This window comes from Hemiscyllium ocellatum, chromosome 34, assembly GCF_020745735.1.
Source record: "Hemiscyllium ocellatum isolate sHemOce1 chromosome 34, sHemOce1.pat.X.cur, whole genome shotgun sequence".
In the NCBI taxonomy this organism is placed as follows: Eukaryota; Metazoa; Chordata; class Chondrichthyes; order Orectolobiformes; family Hemiscylliidae; genus Hemiscyllium; species Hemiscyllium ocellatum.
In genome coordinates this window covers 6,272,046-6,294,942 of record NC_083434.1, presented here as the reverse complement: position 1 = coordinate 6,294,942, position 22,897 = coordinate 6,272,046, and the positions used below count along the sequence as shown (strand labels likewise).

At 42.1% G+C, this 22,897-nt stretch overlaps 1 protein-coding gene across 2 annotated transcripts in view; it reads right to left on the bottom strand.

Annotated features, from left to right (window-relative positions):
* Positions 1-22,897, bottom strand: part of dtnbp1a (dystrobrevin binding protein 1a) — a 198,718-nt gene that overhangs the window by 104,688 nt on the left and 71,133 nt on the right. For both annotated transcript variants that reach the window (XM_060850123.1, XM_060850124.1), the window contains exon 6: positions 791-923. In XM_060850123.1, coding sequence (XP_060706106.1) covers positions 791-923 — 133 coding nt within the window. The remainder of the gene's footprint in view (positions 1-790; positions 924-22,897) is intronic.

The window sequence follows — 22,897 nt, the reverse complement described above, 5'->3', positions numbered from 1 at the left end:
GCTTCATGGAATCAGAGTCATAGAAATGTACAAGCACAGAAACAGACCCTTCTGTCCAACTCGTTCATGCCGACCGGATATCCTAAATTAATGTAGCCCCATTTGCCAGCACATGGCCCATATCCCTAAAAACCCTTCCTATTCATTTACCAGCCAGATGCCTTTTAAATGTTGCAATTGTACCAGCCTCCACCACTTCCTCTGGCAGCTCATTCTATACACTCACCCCTTGGGTCCCTTTTAAATCTTTTTCCCCCTCTCACCCTAAACCTATCCCCTCTAGTTCTGGACTCCCCCATTCCAGGGGAAAGGCCTTGGGCATTTACCCTATCCACATCCCTCATGATTTTATATGCCTCTATACAGTCACCCCTCAGCACCGACATTCCACTAGAATGACATCCCTAACCCATTAATCTGAACAAAACTTAAATTTTGGCTTAGACTCTCTGTCCCATCAGAACCAAGAATGGGTCACATTTTCATGATTCTTCTGTCACAACGAGTGGCCTTCGCTGTTCTTACAGTGGCAAGTTCTTCTCCTTTTGAGATTATCCTCCAATGGAAGAAAAATCCCAAACTCCTCTTCTTCAGACATACTCCCCTAATACCTACAATCCTGACTTCAGACAACAAATTGGAGAACTGGGGAACCAAGAATAAAAAAAACAGCCGGAATTTTTACTCTGTGGAAATGTTAAGTGATCATCTTTGTACTACATTGTTCGAGTATTGCTGAAATACCAGAAATGTAGGCAACATTGTGTCATAATAGATTTGTATTAGTTACCTCTTCTGTTTCTTGTAGTTTTCCAACTTTAGGATCTGAAACTGTTTGTAACGCTCAAGTTCACATTGTTCATAGATATCCTCCAGGTGAAGTAAGTGACCCTCTAACTCTTGAAATTCTGTTTCCAATTGAGCTGCAAAAACAAAAATGAAAAGTAATCAAATTTCTAAAATATATTGTTTTTGCTTTGAAAATAATTCATTATTTGTTCCAATATACAATTAGCATAGCATAAAAAATTATGGAGGACATTGATTGAGTACAGGGAGAACTACCCATTTGGTTATAGAACTGGCTTGAAGGTAGGAAACAGAGTGGTGGTGGAAGGTTGCTTTTCAGACCGGAGGCCTATGACCAATGGTGTACCACAATGATCAGTGCTGATTCCATTGCTTTTGTCAACTATTTAAATGATTTGGATGTGAACACCAAAGGTATGGTTAGTAAGTTTGCAAATGACAGCAAAGAAGATTACCTCAGAGTACATGATCAGATGAAAGTTGAAAAATGTGATGCTGGAAAAACACAGCAGGCCAGGCAGCATCCGAGGAGCAGGAGAATCGACGTTTCGGGCATAAGCCCTTCTTCAGGATTCCTGAAGAAGGGCTTATGCCCAAACGTCGATTCTCCTGCTCCTCAGATGCTGCCTGGCCTGCTGTGTTTTTCCAGCACCACATTTTTCAACTCTGGTCTCCAGCATCTGCAGTCTTGATCAGATGAGCCTGACTTGCTGTGCTTTTCCAGTACCATTCTAATCTAAACTCTTGATCAGATGGGTCAATGGGCTGAGGAGTGATAGATAAGTTTAATTTAGAACAATATGAGGTGCTGCAATTTGGAAAGGCAAATCAGGGCAGGACTTGCACATTTAATATAAGCTCCTGGGGAATTTTGCTGAACAAAGAAACCTTGAAATGCAGGTTAGCTCCTTGGAAGTAGAGTCACAGGTAGTTAGAGTAGTGATGATGATGTTTGGTATGCTTGCCTTTACTGGTGGGTGCATTGAGTATAGGAGTTGAGAGGTCATGTTGCAGCTGTACAGGACATTGCTAAGGCCACTTTTGGAATGCTGCATGCAATTCTGGTTTGTCTGCTACAGGAAGGATATTGTGAAACATGAAAGGGTTCAAGGAAAATTTACAAGGGCATTGCCAGGGCTGGAGGGAGAGGCTGAATAGGCCAGAGCTATTTTTGCTGGAGCATCAGAGGCTAAGTGGTAACCTTATAGAAGTTTATAAAATCATGACTGCATGGACAGGATAAGTATCCCCCTGGGGTGAAGGCATATGTTTAAGGCGAGAGGGGAAAGATTTAAAAGAAACCTAAGGGGCAACTTTTTCATGCAGAGGGTGATGTGTGTATGGAATAAGCTGCCAGAGGAAGTGATGGAGGCTGGTACAATTACAACAATTAAAAGGCACCTGGATGGGTACAAGAGTAGGAAGGGTTTAGAGGGCTACGGGCCAATTGCTGGCAAATGGGAATAGATTTATGTAGGATAACTTGTCGGCATGGATGAGTTGGGCCGAAGGATCTGTTTCTGTGCTGTACATCTCTATGACTCTGGATAAGTTTGTTTTGTAAAAGACCCAGAAGACTAAGATCGATCTTAGCGACGAAGCAGGAAACAGATCTGGCAACATAAGCAGCTTTGATAGATAAATCAGATCTGTAATAGACTAGATCTTTCATGGTGTTTACTAAAATAAAAGCAAGAAGTGACAGGAGAAGATGGTGGATAAACATTCGAGTTGCGATAGAAACGGAACTCTAACCAGAATAGTGGCTTACACCAGCACTGTAAAACTCAAGTACTGTACCAAATTTACAGCTTAGCTTAATAAGTAAAATTGCAGTCAGATAAGTATAGCATAACTATAAAATGTATTAGCACAGAGCCAAATAGATATTCATTATAATTATTGGTTTATCCATGGTACTACATTTTTATTCTATGATCATGGATGGGCAAGCTGAGACCTATAGCTTGTAATTCATGCCGTATATAGAAAAGTCAGAAGATTTCTTTAATCTTAGGGGATCAGGTGTTAGACGTGTCTCCAGATGTTTAATCAAGTTCAGTTTTCCAAGTTTAAGGAGCAACCAAAGTCAATACAGAGCATCAAGGAGATGAGGGACAAAGATTTTCAATTGGCATGACGATATTTATTTCAGCGCAAGATGAGAGGTGTGCAACAGGACCTGCAGATTCACCATCATAGCAGCCTCTGAAGGAATTGCCCAGGAAATTGACAGTACATTTCCAAAACTTGGAGGAAAAAAAGGCATTGTTGATAAAATTAAAAGAATATTGAGTACATATTTGAAATACTTTCTTCAGAATCATTTTGCATGATACACTTTGCAATAAATGTTTTCCCTGAATTTCTAATTCTGACTGGCTGCCTACCACAGTAAAGTCTCTTGCAACATTGCTGGGCTGAAATATTTAAGATACTGTGAAATAAATGTGCTGAAAATACAACAGCTAGCTTTAGATTTTCAATTTCCTAATATTTTGTTTGCTAGCAATTAGAAATGCATATGGGAGAATGCTTAAAGGATTAAATAATCTTCACATTGTTTATGATCACAAAAAACACTAATATGACACAATGACAGCTGCTATAGTACTGTATAACGTTTGTTCAACCTCTTTCCAGCTAGTTTGGCACAGTCAATTATTTTTAAACTGAAGAATCTAAAATTACAGCATTAACTACAACCAGACAGCCAGCCACATTGCCCATATAACTTTATAAATTGTCTCAGTTTCCTCTGAATCACTTTTCAAATTAAAATTCCATAAAATTGTACTATAAATCTTAAAACCTGATTACCACACATTTACAGGCATTCAAATGAAACTGTAATGCATATGCACCACTCATACTTCCATCTACATTTCAAAGCTTCACTATGTAAGAAGCATGGGTTGCAGGTTGAAGTTTAAACTTTCATTCAACTAAAATAGTGATTTAGAACTTTGCAGCACAAAAGGTAATTTGATCCATCACATTTGTTACCTCTAAACAGGTTAATTTCATTTGCTTCTCTACTTGAAATTCTGCTTAATTATGCAATAGGGTGACCCAGCAGCAATTGAAGTAAAGCAACTAAAGGATTGGAGGTATAACCCTAACAGTGAAGGAAAATGGACGTGCATCAATCATAATAAGAGGATCAGTCACTGAAAGTTATTAAAGATTGACAGATCAAAGAACCTCTGAAAAACAATTTCAAATTCCTAACTGCAGCACTACAAAACATGCAAATACATTTAACATAAACATCAGCCATATAGACAGAATGCTGGATTATGAATAGCTGTTCATTTGAATTTTTTCTAAATTTAATAGTCATTATTTGTCATTCATGACGAAGTCTCTTCTATGTGGGCACTTCACTGTTTACTTCTCTTCCAGTTTGCTTATTTGATCCCAAGATTCCAATCACCTGTATTTTAATTCTTAATCCCACACTACACACTGATTCTGGTTCCCTGTGCGACCGCAACAAAGCTCAAGGAACAGTACCTTACCTGTGATTAGGCATCTCACAGCCTTCCAGATGTGATATCAAATTCAACAATTTCACATTAAGATCACTTCTTATATTTTCAGACAGCAGGTACTTGTAATGATTCTGGTGCAATTTATACATCCTTTAGCCTTAAATTTTCTTTCTTTACTGGCCCTATTATCTTATCCCTTTCACCAACTATCAATATCCCTTTTGTAATTTAACCTCTCCCACCTCCCACCCTGATTTGCTCGTATTTTGCTGCTATTACTTTTTCTCTGTATATTGTTAAAACCTGTTAAATCCATGCCATTTCAGTTTTGGCAAAAAAAATCACCAATGCTGTTGCATGTGGTGTGTAAGATGACTATCACCCTCAAATATTTATTTACATAAGATGACATGATCAGTCACGTGAATGGGAAGTAATCAAAGGCAATTGTCCCTTTTGTTATAAAAAGGAAGCATGCACTGTATTTTTCAGATTCAAATTACCCAGATGGTTAATAAAGAAAATCAACATAAATGAACTGAAAATTATGCTTTCCAGTTTGTCACAATTTTGACTACCTGGTATGTCATGAGTCATGAGCATTCATTAGCTTGATGTTCCTTACAAGTAATGACCTGGCAAATGTGGTCCTTAAATCTCATTGCCCATATTTGATCAGCAAAGCAAAGCATTTTTCTTGCTTTCCTCAGACTGGACATAATTCCTTCTTAGCGGGTACGGATGTGCTCCAACAGCTCTATGCTCATTTCTTACAGGATACTGATGATTTCCTTTGTACAAGATGCCATCACTTGACTGCTTATGATCAACACTCTCTCATAGCAACAGACCTATCTTTGATGGTTCCAGTCCAATCTTTCAGCATCACTTCCAGGAGTACTTGAAGAGTTGCATGTCATGTCGCTTGACCTGAGGAAGACACTTAGTGTAGACATTAAATCTGACAGTTGAGTTGAGAGCTTCCAAAAGTAAAACATTTATAACCAGCTGCAGAAAAGACTTTTTAAAGAGTCAACCAGAACGTATTTTTTCTGGTTATCAAGAGTTGTCAGCATATACTTTCATTAATAAAAACTAAGGATCCTGGGCAATCTAAGATGGAGGATGGGAAAAAAATTGTGGCTGTAGAGCTTCCTCTTTTTTGAGGTAGCCTTAGTGTTGGAGCAGTGATTCTAGGAGCAGTAATTACTCTTTTATAGGCTATTCATTTGTTGTGGAACTTTGGGGGAAAAATATCAAAACAACTGCACTTTAAAAAGGACAAAGACAGATAAAGGCAGTGGCCAAGTGGGAAATGAAACAAATGGAGAAATAAACCTGCACTGCTGTCTGACCCAGTGGTGAATCTGCATAGCTGACTGTTCTTCTCCTTGACTTAAAGCATATCTGGAGATCAGCGTCATCAACGAGAGATTAGCTAACAGCAAATTCAGGTGAGTATCAGTCTGAGACTGGTACAGTCAGGGCAGGCAGGAACAAAGCAGAGAACAAGGTAGGACTGATAAGTTCAACTGCATTTATTTCAATGCAAGGAGGCTAACAGGTAATGCTGATGAACTCAAAGCATGGTTGGGAACACGAGACTGCAATATCATAGCAATTACAGAGATGTGACTCAGGGATGGGCAGGATTGACAACTTGACCTTCCAGGGTACAGATGCTACATAAAAGGGGCAGGAGAGGAGGGAAAGTAGTATTTTTGATTAGAGATAACATTACAGCTGTACTTAGGGAGGACAATACTGGAATACACCAAGGAACTTATTTGGGTGGAACTAAGAAACAAGAAAGGGATGGTCACCTTGTTGGGATTGTACCGTATACCGCCTCGCAACTGTCAACAGCAAATTGAGAAACAAATTTGTAAGGAGATTTCTGTAAGAATAAAAGGGTGGTAAAAGTAGAGGATTTTAACTTTCCAAACAAAGAACTGAAATTGGCATAGTATTACAGGCTTGGATGAAGAGGAATTTATCAAGTGTGTACAAGAAAATTTTCTGAATCAGTACGTGGATGTATCTGCTAGAGAAGGTGCAAACCTTGACCTAGTCTTGGGAAATAAGGCAGGACAGGTGACTGAGGTATCAGTGGGGGAGCATTTTGGGGCTGGTCACCATAATTCTATTAGTTTTACAAGAAAGATGGGACAGGATAGACCAGATCTAAAAGTTGAAGTTCTAAATTAGAGGAAGTCCAATTTTGACGTTGTTAGGCAAGAACCTTCAAAAGTTGATTGGAGTTGGATGTTTGCAGGCAAAGGGCCGGCTGGAATATGGAAAAGCTTCAAAATGGAGGTAACGAGAGTCCAGAGACAGTATGTTCTTGTTAGTGTAAAGGGCAAGGCTGGTAGGCGCAAGGAATGCTGGATGACTAGAGAAATTGAGGTTTTGGTCAATAAGGAGGCACGTCAGGTATAGACAGAAGAGATCAAGCTAATTCCTAGAAGAGTATAAAGGCAATAAGAGCATACATAAGTGGGAAATCAGGAGAGCAAAAAGGGGATATGAGATAACTTTGGCAAATAGGGGTAAAGAGAATTCAAAAGTGTTTCTAACAAACACATTAAAGGACAAAAGGATAACAAGGGAGAGATTAGGGTACCTCAAAGGCTACCCATGTGTGGAACTGCTGGAAATGGGGGAGATACTAACCAAGTATTTTGCATCAGTGTTTACTGTGAGAAGGATATGGAAGATATAGAAGGTGAAGAAATTGATGGTGACATCTTGAAAAATGTCCATTTTACTCAGGTGGTGTTGCTTCTCGGCTTAAAACATATACAGGTGGATAAATCCTCTGGAACCTGATCAGGTGTACCCTAGAACTTTGTGGGAAGCTAGGGAAGTGATTTTTGGGCCCTTGCATCAATAGTGACAGGTGAGGTGCCAGAAGACTGGAGGTTGGCGAACGTGGTGCCACTATTTAAGAGAGAGGGTAAGAAAAAAAAACAGAACTATAGACCAGTGAGCCTGATATTGCTGGTGGGCGAGTTGTTGGAGAGAATCCTGAAGGACGGGATTTACATGTATTTGGAAAGGCAAGGACTGATGAGGAATAGTCAACATGGTTTTGTATGTGGGAAACCATGTCTCACTAACTTAACTGAGTTCTTTTGAAGTAACAAAGAGGATTAGTGAGGGCAGAGCAAAGTACATGATCTATATGGGCTCCAGGAAGGCATTCAAGAAGGTTCCTCATGATAGACTGGTTACCAAGGTTACATCACATGGAATACAGAGAGAACTAGCCATTTGGATACAGAACTGGCTCAAAAGGTAGAAGACAAAAGGTGGTGGTAGAAGGCTGCTTTTCAGACTGGAGGTCTTTGATCAGAGGAGTGCCACAAGGATCGGTGCTGGCTCCATTGCTTTTCATCATTTACATAAATGATTTGGATATGGACATAGGAGGTACGGTTAGCAAGTATGCAAAATTGGAGGTGCAATGGACAGCAAAGAAGGTTACTTAAGAGTCCAACGGGATCTTGATCAGATGGGTCAATGGGCTCAGGAGTGGCAGATAGAGTTTAACTTATCTAAATGTGAGGTTTTTGCATTTTGGAAAGGCAAATCAGGACAGGATTTAGACACAATGTTAAGCTCCTGGGGAACGTTGCTGAACAAAGAAACGCTGGCGTGTAGGTTCATAGTTCTTTGAAAGTAGAGTTGCAGGTAGACAGGGTAGTGAAGGCGGTGTTTAATTTGCTTGCCTTTATTGGTCAGTGCATTGAGTATAGGACTTGGGAGGTCATGTTGTACTGGACGTGTGATTAGGCCATTTTTGGAATACTGCATGCAATTCTGACCTCCCTGATATCAGAAGGATGTTGTGAAAGAGTTCAGAAAAGATTTACAGACAGTTCTCAGATAACGTGCATTCCAGCAGTGCAATTTACTGATAACATCGCTGAGGAATTAAGGCACCAGCATTTTCAAAAACTACTGCTCGCAATAGCGCAATTCCAGCAGTGATTGTTTCACAAGCTCTGTTCTGCACATATTCGTGCGTTCTGCGTAAGTGCCAAGGTCAATGCCAGTTTTCATGTCATTCTGTGCATGCACCAAAGTCAGCGCCAACAGAGCAGTTGAGAGGTACTGTACAGAGAGCAGCTTTCAGTGAGATACATTGAGCAGCTTCCTGTGAAAGATACACTACATCTCGATTATGCACCTCCATTTAAAAAAAAATTTGATAGTGACAAGAATGTTAGCAACAAGTGCCCTGGTGATAAAATTACTGGTGGTGAATGAAAAAAGAAAGGCCATAACACTGGAAGAGAAGTTAGATATTATAAAGCATTTTGAGCATAAAGAGAGAATATATGATACAGCTCTCTCAACAGGAATGAGGGAGTCTACCTTATGCATCATGATGACCATCTGTCCCTGCCCTAACAATTTTTTTAAAATGTACTGTATTAAATGTACTTTTGTTTCGATGATAAATGATTTATACCTTCATTCAGGCTGTGCTACACTGTAAGTTAGGTCTTTGGGTGATTTTTGAGCAATCATGAGTGATATTTTTTGCTAGGCTGCCCCAACCCCACTTTTCCCATACGCCCCATTATTTATATTAAGCAAGGTTTCACTGGAATCCAACTATGGCATTATAGGAAAACTACCTGTACAAGGATGTTGCCAGGGTTGGAGCTATCGGGAGAGGCTGAATAGATTGGGTTTAGTTTCCTGGAACATTGGAGACAGAGATGACCAAGTTGGAGGCTTGGGACTGGGGTAATGTGGGGAGATTATGAGGCATTCCTCCTCCAGACGTCAGGTGGTTATGGCATGGCAGTGGAGGAGGCCCAGGATCTGTATGTCCTTGGCGCAGTGGGAGGGGAAGTTGAAGTTTTCAGCCATGGGGCGGTGGGGTTGGAGAGTGCGCCTCATATTCTGCCTTGGGACCTTGCAACAACATGGGATAAATGTAAATTTCAACAGTTTCCTTATTTCCCTTCCCCCCCCACATGATCCTAGCCCTAAACCTCCAACTTGGCACCGCCCTCCGTATCTGTCCATTACTCCTCACCCCCTCCCCCCGCCCCCCGACCTATCGCCCTTTTCCTCACCTTCATCCACCTTCTTTCCCAGCTACCTTCCCCACCCTTCTCCCATTTATCTCTCAACCTTGACCTCAAGCCTCATTCCTGATGAAGGGCTTATACCTGAAACCTTAATTCTCCTGCAACTCGGATGCTACCTGACCTGCTGTGCTTTTCCAGCACTACATTCTTGACTCTGATCTCCAGCATCTGCAGTCCTCACTTTCTCCTAATTAAGTATTTCCTTGTCTTGTTCCTTCTTCCAAAGTGCATCACCTCACATTTATCAGGATTAATCTGACCAATCTGGTTAGATCTTCCCGTGACCTTGCACCTTCTTCCTCGCTGTCAACTACACGGCCAAAACACAGGAATCAGTTACAAAGAACTCCAATCTCCCACACACACACAACATTCTCAACTACATCATTTATGAATATCACCAACAATATGGAAACAAGCACTGGCTCTTTCAGTATTTTAATCCACACCAGGCTCCAGTCACATGAACAGTCTACTTTCAGCACCCTGTCTCCTAAAACTAAGCCAATTTTGGATCTATCTTGCAAAGTTACCCTAGATACCATGAGATTTTACCTGATCAGTTGCCCCATATAGGAATTTGTCAAAACTCATGCTGACACCATATAAACTAATCAACCAACCTACCTTCATCCAAACATTTGGTCATCTCCTTGAAAAGTTCCACCAGATTTGTTAGGCATGACCTCTCTGACAAAGCCATACTGATTATCCCTGATCAAACCTTGCCTCTCTAAATGAAGACGATATGGATTTCAGCAAGGCTTTTGACATGTTCCCGCACAAGAAACAGATAAAGGTAGCAAACTCTTATGGGATCAGAGATCATGTGACTGGAGCATGTGACAGGGATTAGTGCTGGTTTCCTTATTGTTTGTGACATTCATCAATGATGTCAGACTCACTCATCTACGGTTCTCTGGTCTATCTCAAGCACCCCTCATGTAAAATGGTACCACATTACCTGACTTCCTGTCTCATGGCCAGAAATGGTTGAGAACTTTGGGTGAGGGCCCTTGTAACTGGATGCAAAACTGACTTAGTGACAAAAGGTAGGTGGTGATCGAAGATAGCTTTTGTGGTTAGAAGTCTACATCCACAGGGATACTGAAGAGTTTAGTGACAGGTCCCTTTTTTAAAAATATTTTCGTTGAAAATAGAGAAAGTTTTTAGCTTTTTTACAAAATTACAGAATACAAAATAGTGTAATCTCTTTACAGTATAGTGACAATATCCATATTAAAAAAAGCTAACTACTAATCTACTCTACAGACTACCAAAACACAAACTAAGAAAAACACTACATATTAACCAAAAAAAATACAGTATAGTACATAACCAACAAAAAAAGGAAAAAGTGCATGAATAAATAAATAAGCACTCAAAGCAAAATTATGTCAAGTCATAACCAAACCCATACTTATACAAAATTCTTCCTTCCAGGGGCCCCTGAATCGAGACATGGCAAAGCAAGGGCCCCAGATAGTATGGCCAATACACCCGCATCGATATAGCTCAAGAAGGGCCAGCATGTTCTATAAAACAATTCAGTTTTTTGGTGCATCATATTCGTAAGGAAGTCTAGAGGGATATATTCCATAATTATCCTATGCCAGTTCGAAAGCCCAGAGGGACTTTTGGATACCCAGCTTGCTAGCGTGTTTTTCCTTGCACAAAAGGTGAGGATAGAAAACAATTTCTTCCCATATCTATCTAGAGGGGGAAGATTTGAAGAGCCCAAAAGGAGAGACACCTGGTCGAACCCAATCTCCGTTCCCAAAATCTTTGCCAAGGCATTCGCTACACTGTCCCAGTATCTACGAATCATATGGCATGTCCACAAACAATGAGTGAGAGTACCAACTTCTATTTTACATTTAGGACACATTGAAGATGCTCCTGCCTTAAATTTTGCAGGACGCTCTGATGCTATATGGGCCCTATCAAGTATCTTCAATTGAATAGCTTGAGTCCTACTATAGATAGAGATCTTCCTGGCATTTTCCCAGATGTCCTCCCACATCTCTAAGGGGATTTCCATCCCTAATTCGAGCTCAGGTTTTATATAGCCATTCCATGCTCTTTGACAGACAATAGTGATGCAGGAGTAGGCCGTTCTGCCCTTCAATACATTATTACCTAGCGAGTGATAGAGAGTACTGACCAAGGGTACGCCCATTGGCCGGAGCACTCTCGTTTCCATGTCCGATTTATAAGGATCGGTTATCAATGTGGTCTGTTTTTGTACAAAATCTCTTATATGAAAATATCGAAAGAGATCCTTGCTAGGCAACCCGAACCTCTGGCATAACTGTTCAAAGGACATCATGACCTCCCCATCAAATAAATCTCCAATGCATGAGATTCCTCGGGACTCCCAGATTTTAAATCCAGCATCTGTCAAGCCTGGCTGAAATCCCAGCGTTCGCACTATAGGAGTAATGGGGGAAGTTTTTTGCAAATTACCCTCATCCTGTCATATTATCCTCCAAGCTTTTTGATTGTATTCAGGACAATCAGGCTTTTACAAAGATCCATGACAGTTCTTATCTTATCCAAAAACAATAGATTGGATGAGGGGGCATTTTGATTGGGAAGCCTCAATATCTAGCCAAATTGATTGTGAATTGCAAAGACCCAGTCAGCCACATATGATAGCAGAGAGCTCAGATGGTACTTTCTAAAATCCGGAAAATCCAGGCCTTCCCTTACTTGTGGGAGCTTGTAATTTAATAAGGAGCCATCTATTATTCCAAACAAAGGAACCAAGCCAACTATAAAGCTCACACAGCGCCTGTCTCGGCAACATCAAGGGAAGCATTCTCATGGGGTATAATAAGCGTGGGAGGATATTCATCTTAACCAAAGCTATTCTTCCTAACCAGGATATCGGGAGATCTTCGCAACACTGGAGGTCCTGCTTTATTTTCTCTAATAAGTGAATAAAATTAGCTTTATATAGCTGACCGAATACTGGGGTAATAAAAATAAATAGAGAAAACCTCCCAGTGACCACCAAAAAGGGAAGAGTAATCCATCCGCAAAGTTGGATATACTGGTAAGAGCCCCTACCGGCACAGCCTCTGATTTCGTGAAATTAATTTTGCATCCGTAAAACACACCGAATAAATTAACCACTTGAATTAAGCAGGGCACAGATGTCAATGGATCATTTAAGAAAAGTTGGAGGTCATAAGCATAAAAAGAGTAATTTTATTCTTGCCTGATCCTATCTCCAGGGCCGTTATACTGGGGTCAGTTCAGATGGCTTCCGCCAGCGGTTCAATCATTATCGTAAACAATAGTGGTGAAAGAGGGCATCCTTGACAACAACCTCTGCCAATTCTAAAACTATCCGAACTTATGCCATTAGTAATCAGCACCGCTTTCGGGTCATTATATAGCACTGCAACCCATTTAGTAAAAACCTCTCCAATACCAAACTGCTCCAAAGTATAAAAAAGGTATGGCCATTTTACCTGATTCAAAGCTTTCTCTGCATCTAGGGAGACAACTAATCCTGGTATTGCTTTTTTGCTGGCAGACTTGTACCATATTTAACACCATTCTGATATTAATAGTAGATCCGCGACCCTGAATAAACACTGTTTGATCCTCTTTTATAATAAACGGCAAAACCTTCTCCAGTCTTCTAGCCAGCACTTGAGAGAGGACTTTAAAGTCCATATAGGCCTGTACAAAGTATAGTCATCTGGGGCTTTCCCTTTCTGGAGGATGAGAGAGATATTTGCTTCTCTCAGGGAGAGCGGGAGACTATCCTGACTAAATGAGTAGTTGTACATGTCTACAAGTGGTCCGGCCAACCAGTCTATAAACTCTTTATAAAACTCAGCCTGGAATCCATCTGGCCCAGATGCTTTGCCACTCTGGAACTGCCTCACCGCCTCCTGCACCTCCTGAATTGTTAGGGGGGGCATTCAAAGAGGACACCTGCTCTAAGGTTATACCTGAAAGATCCAGATTCTTTAAAAAAAAAGAGACTCCGTCCTCCTCGTTCTATCCGCATAGCCCGCCGAGTGGTACAGCTCAAAATAAAACTTTCTGTAAGCGGAGTTGATCTTTTTAAAGGTCACAAGTCAAAATACCAGCACAATCTCTAATAGATCTAATAGATTGGGGAGCTACCTTTCTAGCAAGGTATGCTAGATACCTGCCCAGCTTATCGCCGTACTCGAATAATCTCTGCTTCGCAAATAGCATCACCCTCTTTGCTGTTTGAATAAAAGTAGCATTCAAGGTGGTCCGGAGGGCTACAATCCACTGTAATTTAATTATGGATGGCCCATCAGTGTACGCTGACTCAGCTGCCTTCAGGCGAGCCTAAAGCAGACCCTGTTGGTCTCCCTTTTGTCTTTTCCAGGTTGCAGCATTTGAAATAATTAAGCCGCATGCAGATGTCTTAGCAGTCTCACACATCACCAGTGGGTTACTGGCTGTACCTATGTTAATGTCCCAGAAAGCTTTAAATTCCTGCAAGAACTATTCTATGAACTTACTATCCTTCAGTAGCAAAGGGTCCATACGCCAGTGTCAGGGGTCTATCTTATCACCACTAGTCTTGACCTCCATATATAGAGTCAGAGATGTACAGCATGGAAACAGACCCTTTGGTCCAACCTATCCATGCCGACCAGATATCCCAACCCAATCTAGTCCCACCTGCCAGCACCCGGCCCATATCCCTCCAAACCCTTCCTATTCATCTACCCCTCCAAATGCCTCTAAAATGTTGCAATTGTACCAGCCTTCACCACTTCCTCTGGCAGCTCACTCCATACACATACCATCATCTGCGTGAAAAAGTTGCCCCTGAGGTCTCTTTTATATCTTTCCCCCCTCACCCTAAGCCTATGCATTCTAAGGTCTGGACTCCCCGATCCCAGGGAAAAGACTTGGTCTATTTATCCTATCCATGCCCCTTATAATTTTATAAACCTCTATAAGGTCACCACTCAGCTCCAGCCTGTTCAGCCTCTCCCTATTGCTCAAATCCCCCAACCCTGGCAACATCCTTGTAAATCTTTTCTGAACACTTTCAAGTTTCACAACATCTTTCCGATAGGAAGGAGACTAGAAATGCACGCAATATTCCAACAGTGGCCTAACCAATGCCCTGTACAGCCGCATGACCTCCCAATTCCTGTACTCAATACTCTGACCAATAAAGGAAAGCATACCAAACACCTTCTTCACTATCCTATCTACCTGCAACTCCACTTTCAAGGAGCTATGAACTTACATTCCAAGGTCTCTTTGATCAGCAACACTCCCTAAGACCTTACCATTACGTGTATAAGTCCTGCTAAGATTTGCTTTCCCAAAATGCAGCATCTTGCATTTATCCGAATTAAACTCCATCTGCCACTTCTCAGCCCATTGGTCCATTTGGTCCAGATCCTGTTGTAATCTGAGGTAACCCTCTTTACTGTCCACTACACCTCCAATTTTGGTGTCATCTGCAAACTTACTAACTGTACCTCTTATGCTCGCATCCAAATCATTTACGTAAATGACAGAAAGTAGAGGACCCAGCACCAATCCTTGTGGCACTCCACTGGTCACAGGTCTCCAGTCTGAAAAACAACCCTCCACCACCACCCTCTGTCTTCTACCTTTGAGCCAGTTCTGTGTCTAAATGACTAGTTCTCCCTGCAATCCATAAGATCTAACCTTCAGTCTCCCATGGGGAATCTTGACAAACGCCTTCCTGAAGTCCATATAGATCACATCTACTGCTCTGCCCTCATCAATCTTCTTTGTTACTTCTTCAAAAAACTCAATCAAGTTTGTGAGACATGATTTCCCACGCACAAAACCATGTTGACTGTCCCTAATCAGTCCTTGCCTTTCCAAATACATGTACATCCTGTCCCTCAGGATTCCTTCCAATAATTTGCCCACCACCGAGGTCAGGCTCACTGGTCTATAGTTCCTTGGCTTGTCTTTACCACCCTTCTTAAACAGTGGCACCACATTTGCCAACCTCCAGTCTTCCGGCACCTCACCTGTGACTATCGATGATACAAATATCTCAGCAAGAGGCCCAGCAATCACTTCTCTAGCTTCCCACAGAGTTCTTGGGTACACCTGATCAGGTCCTGGGGATTTATCCACCTTTAACCTTTTCAAGACATCCAGCACTTCCTCCTCTGTAAGCTGGACATTTTGCAAGATGTCACCATCTATTTCCCTACAGTCTATATCTTCCATATCCTTTTCCACAGTAAATATCGATGCAAAATATTCACTTAGTATCTCCCCCATTTTCTGTGGTTCCACACGAAGGCCACCTTGCTGATCTTTGAGGGGCCCTATTCTCTCCCTAGTTACCCTTTTGTCCTTAATATATTTATAAAAACCCTTTGGGTTCTTTTTAATTCTATTTGCCAACGCTATCTCATGTCCCCGTTTTGCCCTCCTGATTTCCCTAAGTATATTCCTACTTCCTTTATACTCTAAGGATTCACTCGATCTATCCTGTCTATACCTGACATACGCCGCCTTCTTTTTCTGAACCAAACCCTCAAATTTCTTTCGTCATCCAAACATTCCCTGTACCTACCAGCTTTGCCTTTCACCCTGACAGGAATATACTTTCTCTGGATTTTAGTTATACTGCTGCATGGTCAGAAATAGCGATATTCCTTATTTTACAGGACAGTTATTGAATTCAGCAAGGTTGAGGGGACAAAAAACATATCACTTCTGGTGTGACACTTGTGCGGGTTAGAGTAAAACGTGAAATCTCTACCCTCAGGGCGAAGACACCTCCATGCACCTACCAGTTCCAGCTCCCTATTCAAATCAACCAACTGCCTCGATCGCAGGGGTATGCCCAGAGATCCCAGGTATCCTGTCCACCTCTGGATCAATAATACAATTAAAATCTCTCCCTATAATTATGTGACGGACCCAAGGGCCATCAGCCTGGAGAACGCATCTGTTCCAAATTTAAAAGCATGTGCCAGGGAGCAGTATACATTCAAAATCCTGTATTCCTCTCCAAATATTAAAGTATTATAAAACCGTCTGGACTCATCTTTTATCTGGCTTAACAATTGAAATGGAAGATATTTCCCTAAGAATGGCCACTCCCCTAATTTTTGAGGGGAGGGATGAAGAGAACCCCCAAACAAATCCTCCCTGCTACAGCTTCAAGTACTCATCAGTTCGGTGTGTCTCCTGTAAAAGGGCTACATCAACTCTCTCTTTTTTAAGACGTGATAATATCTTGTTCCTTTTTATTGGCGAGTTGCTCCCTTTAACATTCCAGGTGCACCATTTCAACAAATGGCTAGCCATGATTGCTCAAGGAAGTCAGAGATCCCCCAGGAGGAAGAACCCCACAAAAGAGACATTGAGTGAAGACCATAAAACATTCGCGTAAGTTTAAAAAAAACCTTTACAAAAACTACTAAAAAATTACTTCTAAAAAAAACCAAAATGTAGCTAGGAGGGGACTTTCCCCCTTGTACACAGGGAGTATTTCTACTGTCCAGTAAGCCCACCACAACTCCTTCCATTGGAGCTATACCCTTGTCCCCCAGACATCGGAAAACAAAATGAACAAATACCAATGTCTAATAAGAAGGAAATGAAAAGTGGGCATTCAACCATTCCCTCCATATTATTACCCTAGGCATTCTTAACAGAGCATCATGAAAAAATGTACCTAAAATTACAATCCCAGAAAATATTCAAGGAAAACTCAAAAAAAATCTGAAAACACCCCCCTACAGCTAGATAAACCAAGTAAATTATAAATATCAATTAAGGAAAAGATAAGAAAAAGGTGTTGGGGACGGGGCGGGGAAGAAGGGAGGAGGAGGAGAGAATTCAGCAGTGGTCTCAGAGACCACAGCCCGTTGCTCCGTCCCTCCATATAATTTAAGTCCTTCAGTCTATTTAACAGCATCCAAAAATTCTTTTGTTTTTTCCGGCGAACCGATGTCGAACGCAGACCCTCTATGACTGAGGTGCAGTGTTGCCGGGTACCTCAAGGAGTACTGAATACTTAAATTCTCAGATGCTTCTTTACCTCATCCAACGCCTTCCTCTTATGTACCACGACCAGAGAGAAGCCCTGGAACAGTATTATTTTGGATCTTTTATATACCATAGCTTGGGGATCCTTCCCCAAAGCTCTAGAGGCCTCCAGCAGCATTTGTTTTGCCCTGTGGTGCTGAAATCGCACTAGGTCCAAGCCTGCACACAACAACCCAATGGGCCTGCTAAACCTGCACCCGGTCCAGCTCCGAATCCAGCTTCAGCAGTTGTTGGAGCCACTGCTCCAAAAAAATCCACAAGCTGGCCTTGCTCCTCCTGTTTGGGAAAGCCAGCAACCAAATATTCTTCAGGCAACCTCGATTATGGAGGTCGTCAATCTGCTCTTCCAAGGCTCGGACTCAACGTTCCAGAGTGCAGACCTGACCCAGAGAGAATTCAGCAGCGGTCTCAGAGGCCGCAGCCCGTTGCTCCGTCCCTCCAACACACTATCCGAGTTTCTGGATGTCTTGGTCACGCTTTTGCAGCACGACAGAGATAGATTCGCACCTGGACCGGGGGTCTGCCATCGAATAGACAATAGGTGCAGGAGTAGGCCGTTCTGCCCTTTGAGCCTGCACCATCATTCATGATGATCATGGCTGATCATCCTCAATCAGTGTCCCGTTCCTGCCTTATCTCCATAACCCTTGATTCCACTATCCTTGAGAGTTCTATCCAACTCTTTCTTAAACAAATCCAGAGACTGGGCTTCCACTGCCTTCTGGGGCAGAGCATTCCACACACCCACCATTCTCAGGGTGAAGAAGTTTCTCTTCATCTCTGTCCTAAATGGCCTACCCCTTATTTTTAAGCTGTGCCCTCTGGTTCGGGACTCGCCCATCAGCAAAGACATGTTTTCTGCCTCCAGAGTGTCCAATCCTTTAATAATCTCATACGTCTCAATCAGATCCCCTCTCAGTCTTCTAAACTCAAGGGTATACAAGCCCAGTCGCTTCAGTCTTTCAACATAAGATAGTCCCGCCATTCCAGGAATTGACCTCGTGAACCTACGCTGCACTCCCTCAATAGCCAGAATGCCTTTCCTCAAATTTGGAGACCAGAACTGCACACAATATTCCAGGTGTGGTCTCATCAGGGCCCTGTACAGCTGCAGAAGAACCTCTTTGCTTCTATACTCAATCCCTCTCGTTATGAAAGCCAGCATGCTATTAGCTTTCTTCACTACCTGCTGTACCTGCATGCTTACCTTCATTGACTGGTGTACAAGAACACCCAGATCCCTTTGTACTGCCCCTTTACCTAACTTGACTCCATTTAGGTAATCTGCCTTCCTGTTCTTGCCACCAAAAAGTGGATAACCATACACTTATCCACATTAAACTGCATCTGCAATGCATCTGTCTATTCACCTAACCTGTCCAGGTCACCCTGTAAATCTCCTAATATCCTCCTCACATTTCACCCCGCCACCCAGCTTTGTATCATCAGCAAATTTGCTAATGTTACTATTAATACCATTATTATATATTGTAAAAAGCTGCGGTACCTCACTGGTCACCGCCTGCCATTCTGAAAGGGAGTCATTTATCACTACTCTTTGTTTCCTGTCAGCCAACTAATTTTCAATGCAAGTCAGTACTTTGCTCCAAATACTATGCACCCTAATTTTGCTCACTAAAGCATTGATCTTCTCTCGGAGCAAGTCCCCCGGGGCTGCCGCAACTGTTGCTGCGGTAGGGGGGAGCCTGTTGCGAACTCAGTCATCCTTTGGTAATTTTAAAATTTTAAAACTGCTAAATTCTGGTGCAAAATGGCCGTAGGAACTGGGAAAAAGCTATTTTTAGTGGTTTAAAACGGGAGGAGGGTGGGTACCCCACCTTGTCTGGATCCTGGGCAGAGCTCAGCAAACTCAGACCTACTGGGTCGCCGTCATCTTGAATCCTGACAGGTCCCTTTTTATTTGTGACTTACAACAATCTAGACATGGGCAATCTAAATTGAGATGTAAAATACAGGACCACGGTTACAATTTTCTAAAACCGATGGAATACTGTGCTCAGTTCTGATGAACATACTGTTGGGCGGATGTGACTTCATTGGACACAGTGCAGAAGAGATTCACAAGGACGTTCCTTGGGATAAGTAGTATCAGTTGAGAGGCGAGACTTGATAGGCTGGGTTTGTTTTCTTTGGAATAGAGGAGGTTGAGGGGGTATCTGATTGAATATACAAAAATTATGAGGAATAAATCATGAGAATCTTTTCCCCATGGCAGACAGGTCTCAGACCAGAGAACAGAAGTTTAATGTGAAGAACAAAGAACAGCACAGCGTAGGAACAGGCCCTTCCAGCGATCAAGATTGCATTGGTACATGACACCTTTCTAAACTAAAAAACCTTTTGCTTCTATAGCATCTGTAGACTTCTATTCCCTGTCTATTCATACACCTATCAAGATGCCTCTAAATCATTGCTGTTATATCCACCTCTACCACCATATCTGGCAGCACATTCCTAGCACTTCCCACTGTGTTTCAAAAAACACTTGTCTCTCTCATCTCCTTTAAATATGCCCCTTTTACCTAACCCTAACGTCCTCGATAATTCTAGTAAGATTCTGACTGTTCATTCTATCAATACCTTTCAAAATTTTGTAAACTTCTATCAGATTGCCCCCATCCTTCAACATTCACATGAAAACAAACCAAGTTTATCCAATCTCTCCTTATAGCTAATACCCTCCAAACCAGGCAATAACCTGGTAAACTGTTTCTGTACCCTCTCCAAAGCCTCCACATCCTCTGGTAGTATGGTACCAGAACTATACACAGTATTCTCAATGCAGACTAACTAAAGCTCTACACAGCTGCAAGATGGCTTGCCAATTTTTATGCTCGATGCCTCAACTGAAGAAGGCAAGTATGCCACATGCCTTTCTGACCACCTTATCCACTTGTGTTGTCACTTTTAGGGAACTGTCCTATATACCTAGATCCCTCTATGTTGATGCTAAGGGTTTTGCCATGTACCACATACTTCCCTCCTGCATTACAATCTGCCAAAATGCATCACTTCAAACTTCATCTCCCAGTTCTCTACTCAAGTCTCCAGCCTATCTAGATCTTTCTATATCTTTTGGCAATCCTCTTCATTAACCTCCGCTCCCCCAATTTTTAGGGAGTTCCCAAACTTACTAATCAGACCAACTACATTCCCTTCCAAATCATCCAGAAAAATTACAAACTAATTACAATCCTTGTGGATCACCACTGGCTACAAATCTCCAGTAAAAAAAAAACATGCTTCCACGACTATTGTTTCCTACAACTAAGATATGGCGGTGCCATTGGTGGCTAGGTCAAAAATCACATGAGACCATGTTATAATCCAACAGGTTTATTTAAAGACAAGCATTTGGACCTCCAAACCATCTTCAGGCGCTAGTGAAGGAGAATATATTGGGGGTATGGGGAGGGGGGAGGAGAAAAGGGAGAGGGTATACAGGAGAGAGCGTGTGCACACGTGTAAGAGAATGAGGGGGTGAGATTGCGTTTGTGGTGTCTGTGTGTATTGGTGGGGGGGGGGAAAGAGAAGACACAGTGAGTTTGCATGGTGCACATGCATGCAAGGGAGTATGTATGAGTGTGCGTGAGTGTGACAGAGCATGCGTATGCACAAACGTGAGGGTGTATATGCATGGGAGAGATTAGAGAGATGAGAGAGAGGTGGGGTCACTTATAGTGCACATGATCCTGATTGACACCATCCTCGTGGATACCAAACTTGGCAATCAGCCTCTGCTCAACTACTCTGTATTATTGTGTCTCCCAAAGATCGCCTTGGAGGATGTTTACTCGAAGATCTGAGGCAGAATGTCTTTGACTGTTGACCTTTCTCCCCTACTGGGAGGGAATATCGCTGTCTGGAAATTCAAATCTGACAGGGTCCATTCATCCGTTGTGATAGCGTCTGCATGATTTTGCCAATATACAATGCACGGGGCAGTCTTGCCTGCAGTGTATGTGATAGATAATGTTGGCTGAATCACGAGTATCTGCGATGCACGTGGTGGATGGTGTGCCCATTTCGATGCTCTGACAGGTCTTGCAGAAGTTTCCCTGACACGATGTATAGTGTTGTGGTCAATGGTGTCCTGAAGGCTGGGTAGTTTACTGGTGATTTGTTTCAGGTTTGTCAGATATTTAATGAGTCTGACTCCAGGTTAAAACACAGACAGACTCTCAGCAAGATTGCTCATCTAAAATGTCTGACCTGAGATGTCACCTCTTTTATACTGATAAAACCTTAAGTCATCTTGGGTCAGTGACTTGAAAGAAATCCTGGGATTTTCAGATTAAAAAAAAAATCAAAACCTGCACCTCCATTCTAACTAACTGAATATTTAACAGCAGGAGGTCAGGCTGGCCCTTTCAGGCCTGTGAGCGATGCTAGGTGGAATGTTCCCTTTGTTTATATTTGGTCTCACTGCTGTAGAGAAGACCACATTAGGAGCACCAGATGCAGTAAACTAAGTGGGAGGAGATGTAGGTAAACCTCTGGTGGGGAGTGAGGGGTCTAACTGGAGTTGGTGGAAGTGTTTGAGAACGCGGAGGCTGGGGGTGGAAAGTGAGGACGGGGGGGGGGGGGGGGGGGGGGGGCTGGGGAGAAAGAGAGAGACTCTGTCTTCCCTTCCAATCCATCTACCGACCTTTCCTTCTAGCTCTCAAGCAGATTCATTCCTCCCATTGACCAACAAGGTTGTACACATCACCTGTGTTCACCTATCACTACCTCACCATTCCTTCCCCCCCGACCCAAAACCACACAACCTTCTCCCTTTTTATATGCAACTCCCCCTACGCCACCTCTATTCCTGAAGAATGAGTATACCAAAACAAACAGTTGACTTCTCAATCTCTTGCTGCTGGCTGGCTGTGTTCTTCCAGTTTCTTGCTTGTCTATTTTAGATTCCAGTATTTGAATTTTTTTTTGTCTCTATCAGATGCTGCAAAACCTGTTGTGTTTTTCCAGCAATTTCTATTTGTCTTTCTGATTTCCAGCATCCACAGTTCTTTACGTTTTTTCATATATATATTTAAGGCTAGGGTCAGTTTGTTTATAGGAGATGTGATGAAAATGTTTTTTCACCCATTGCCTGAAAAAGTGAGAGATGTCAGAATTCTCACATTTTATTATTTAGATGAAGACTTGAAATGCTGTAGCATATCAGGCTAAGGGCCAAGTGGTAGAAAATGGGATCAGAGTAAATCGCTGTTTGAAGGCTGGAATGAATCCAGTGGATTGAAAGGCATTTTTGCATACTGTAAAACTGTATGACAGTGCATTTAGCTAGACTGGTGAAAATGTTCCTTTATAAACCAGGCAGTTAAGATTCAACCAGACTTTAAAAAAAGACCTTAAAAAGGACTGGAACTTGATCTTTAATTCTGTTGACAG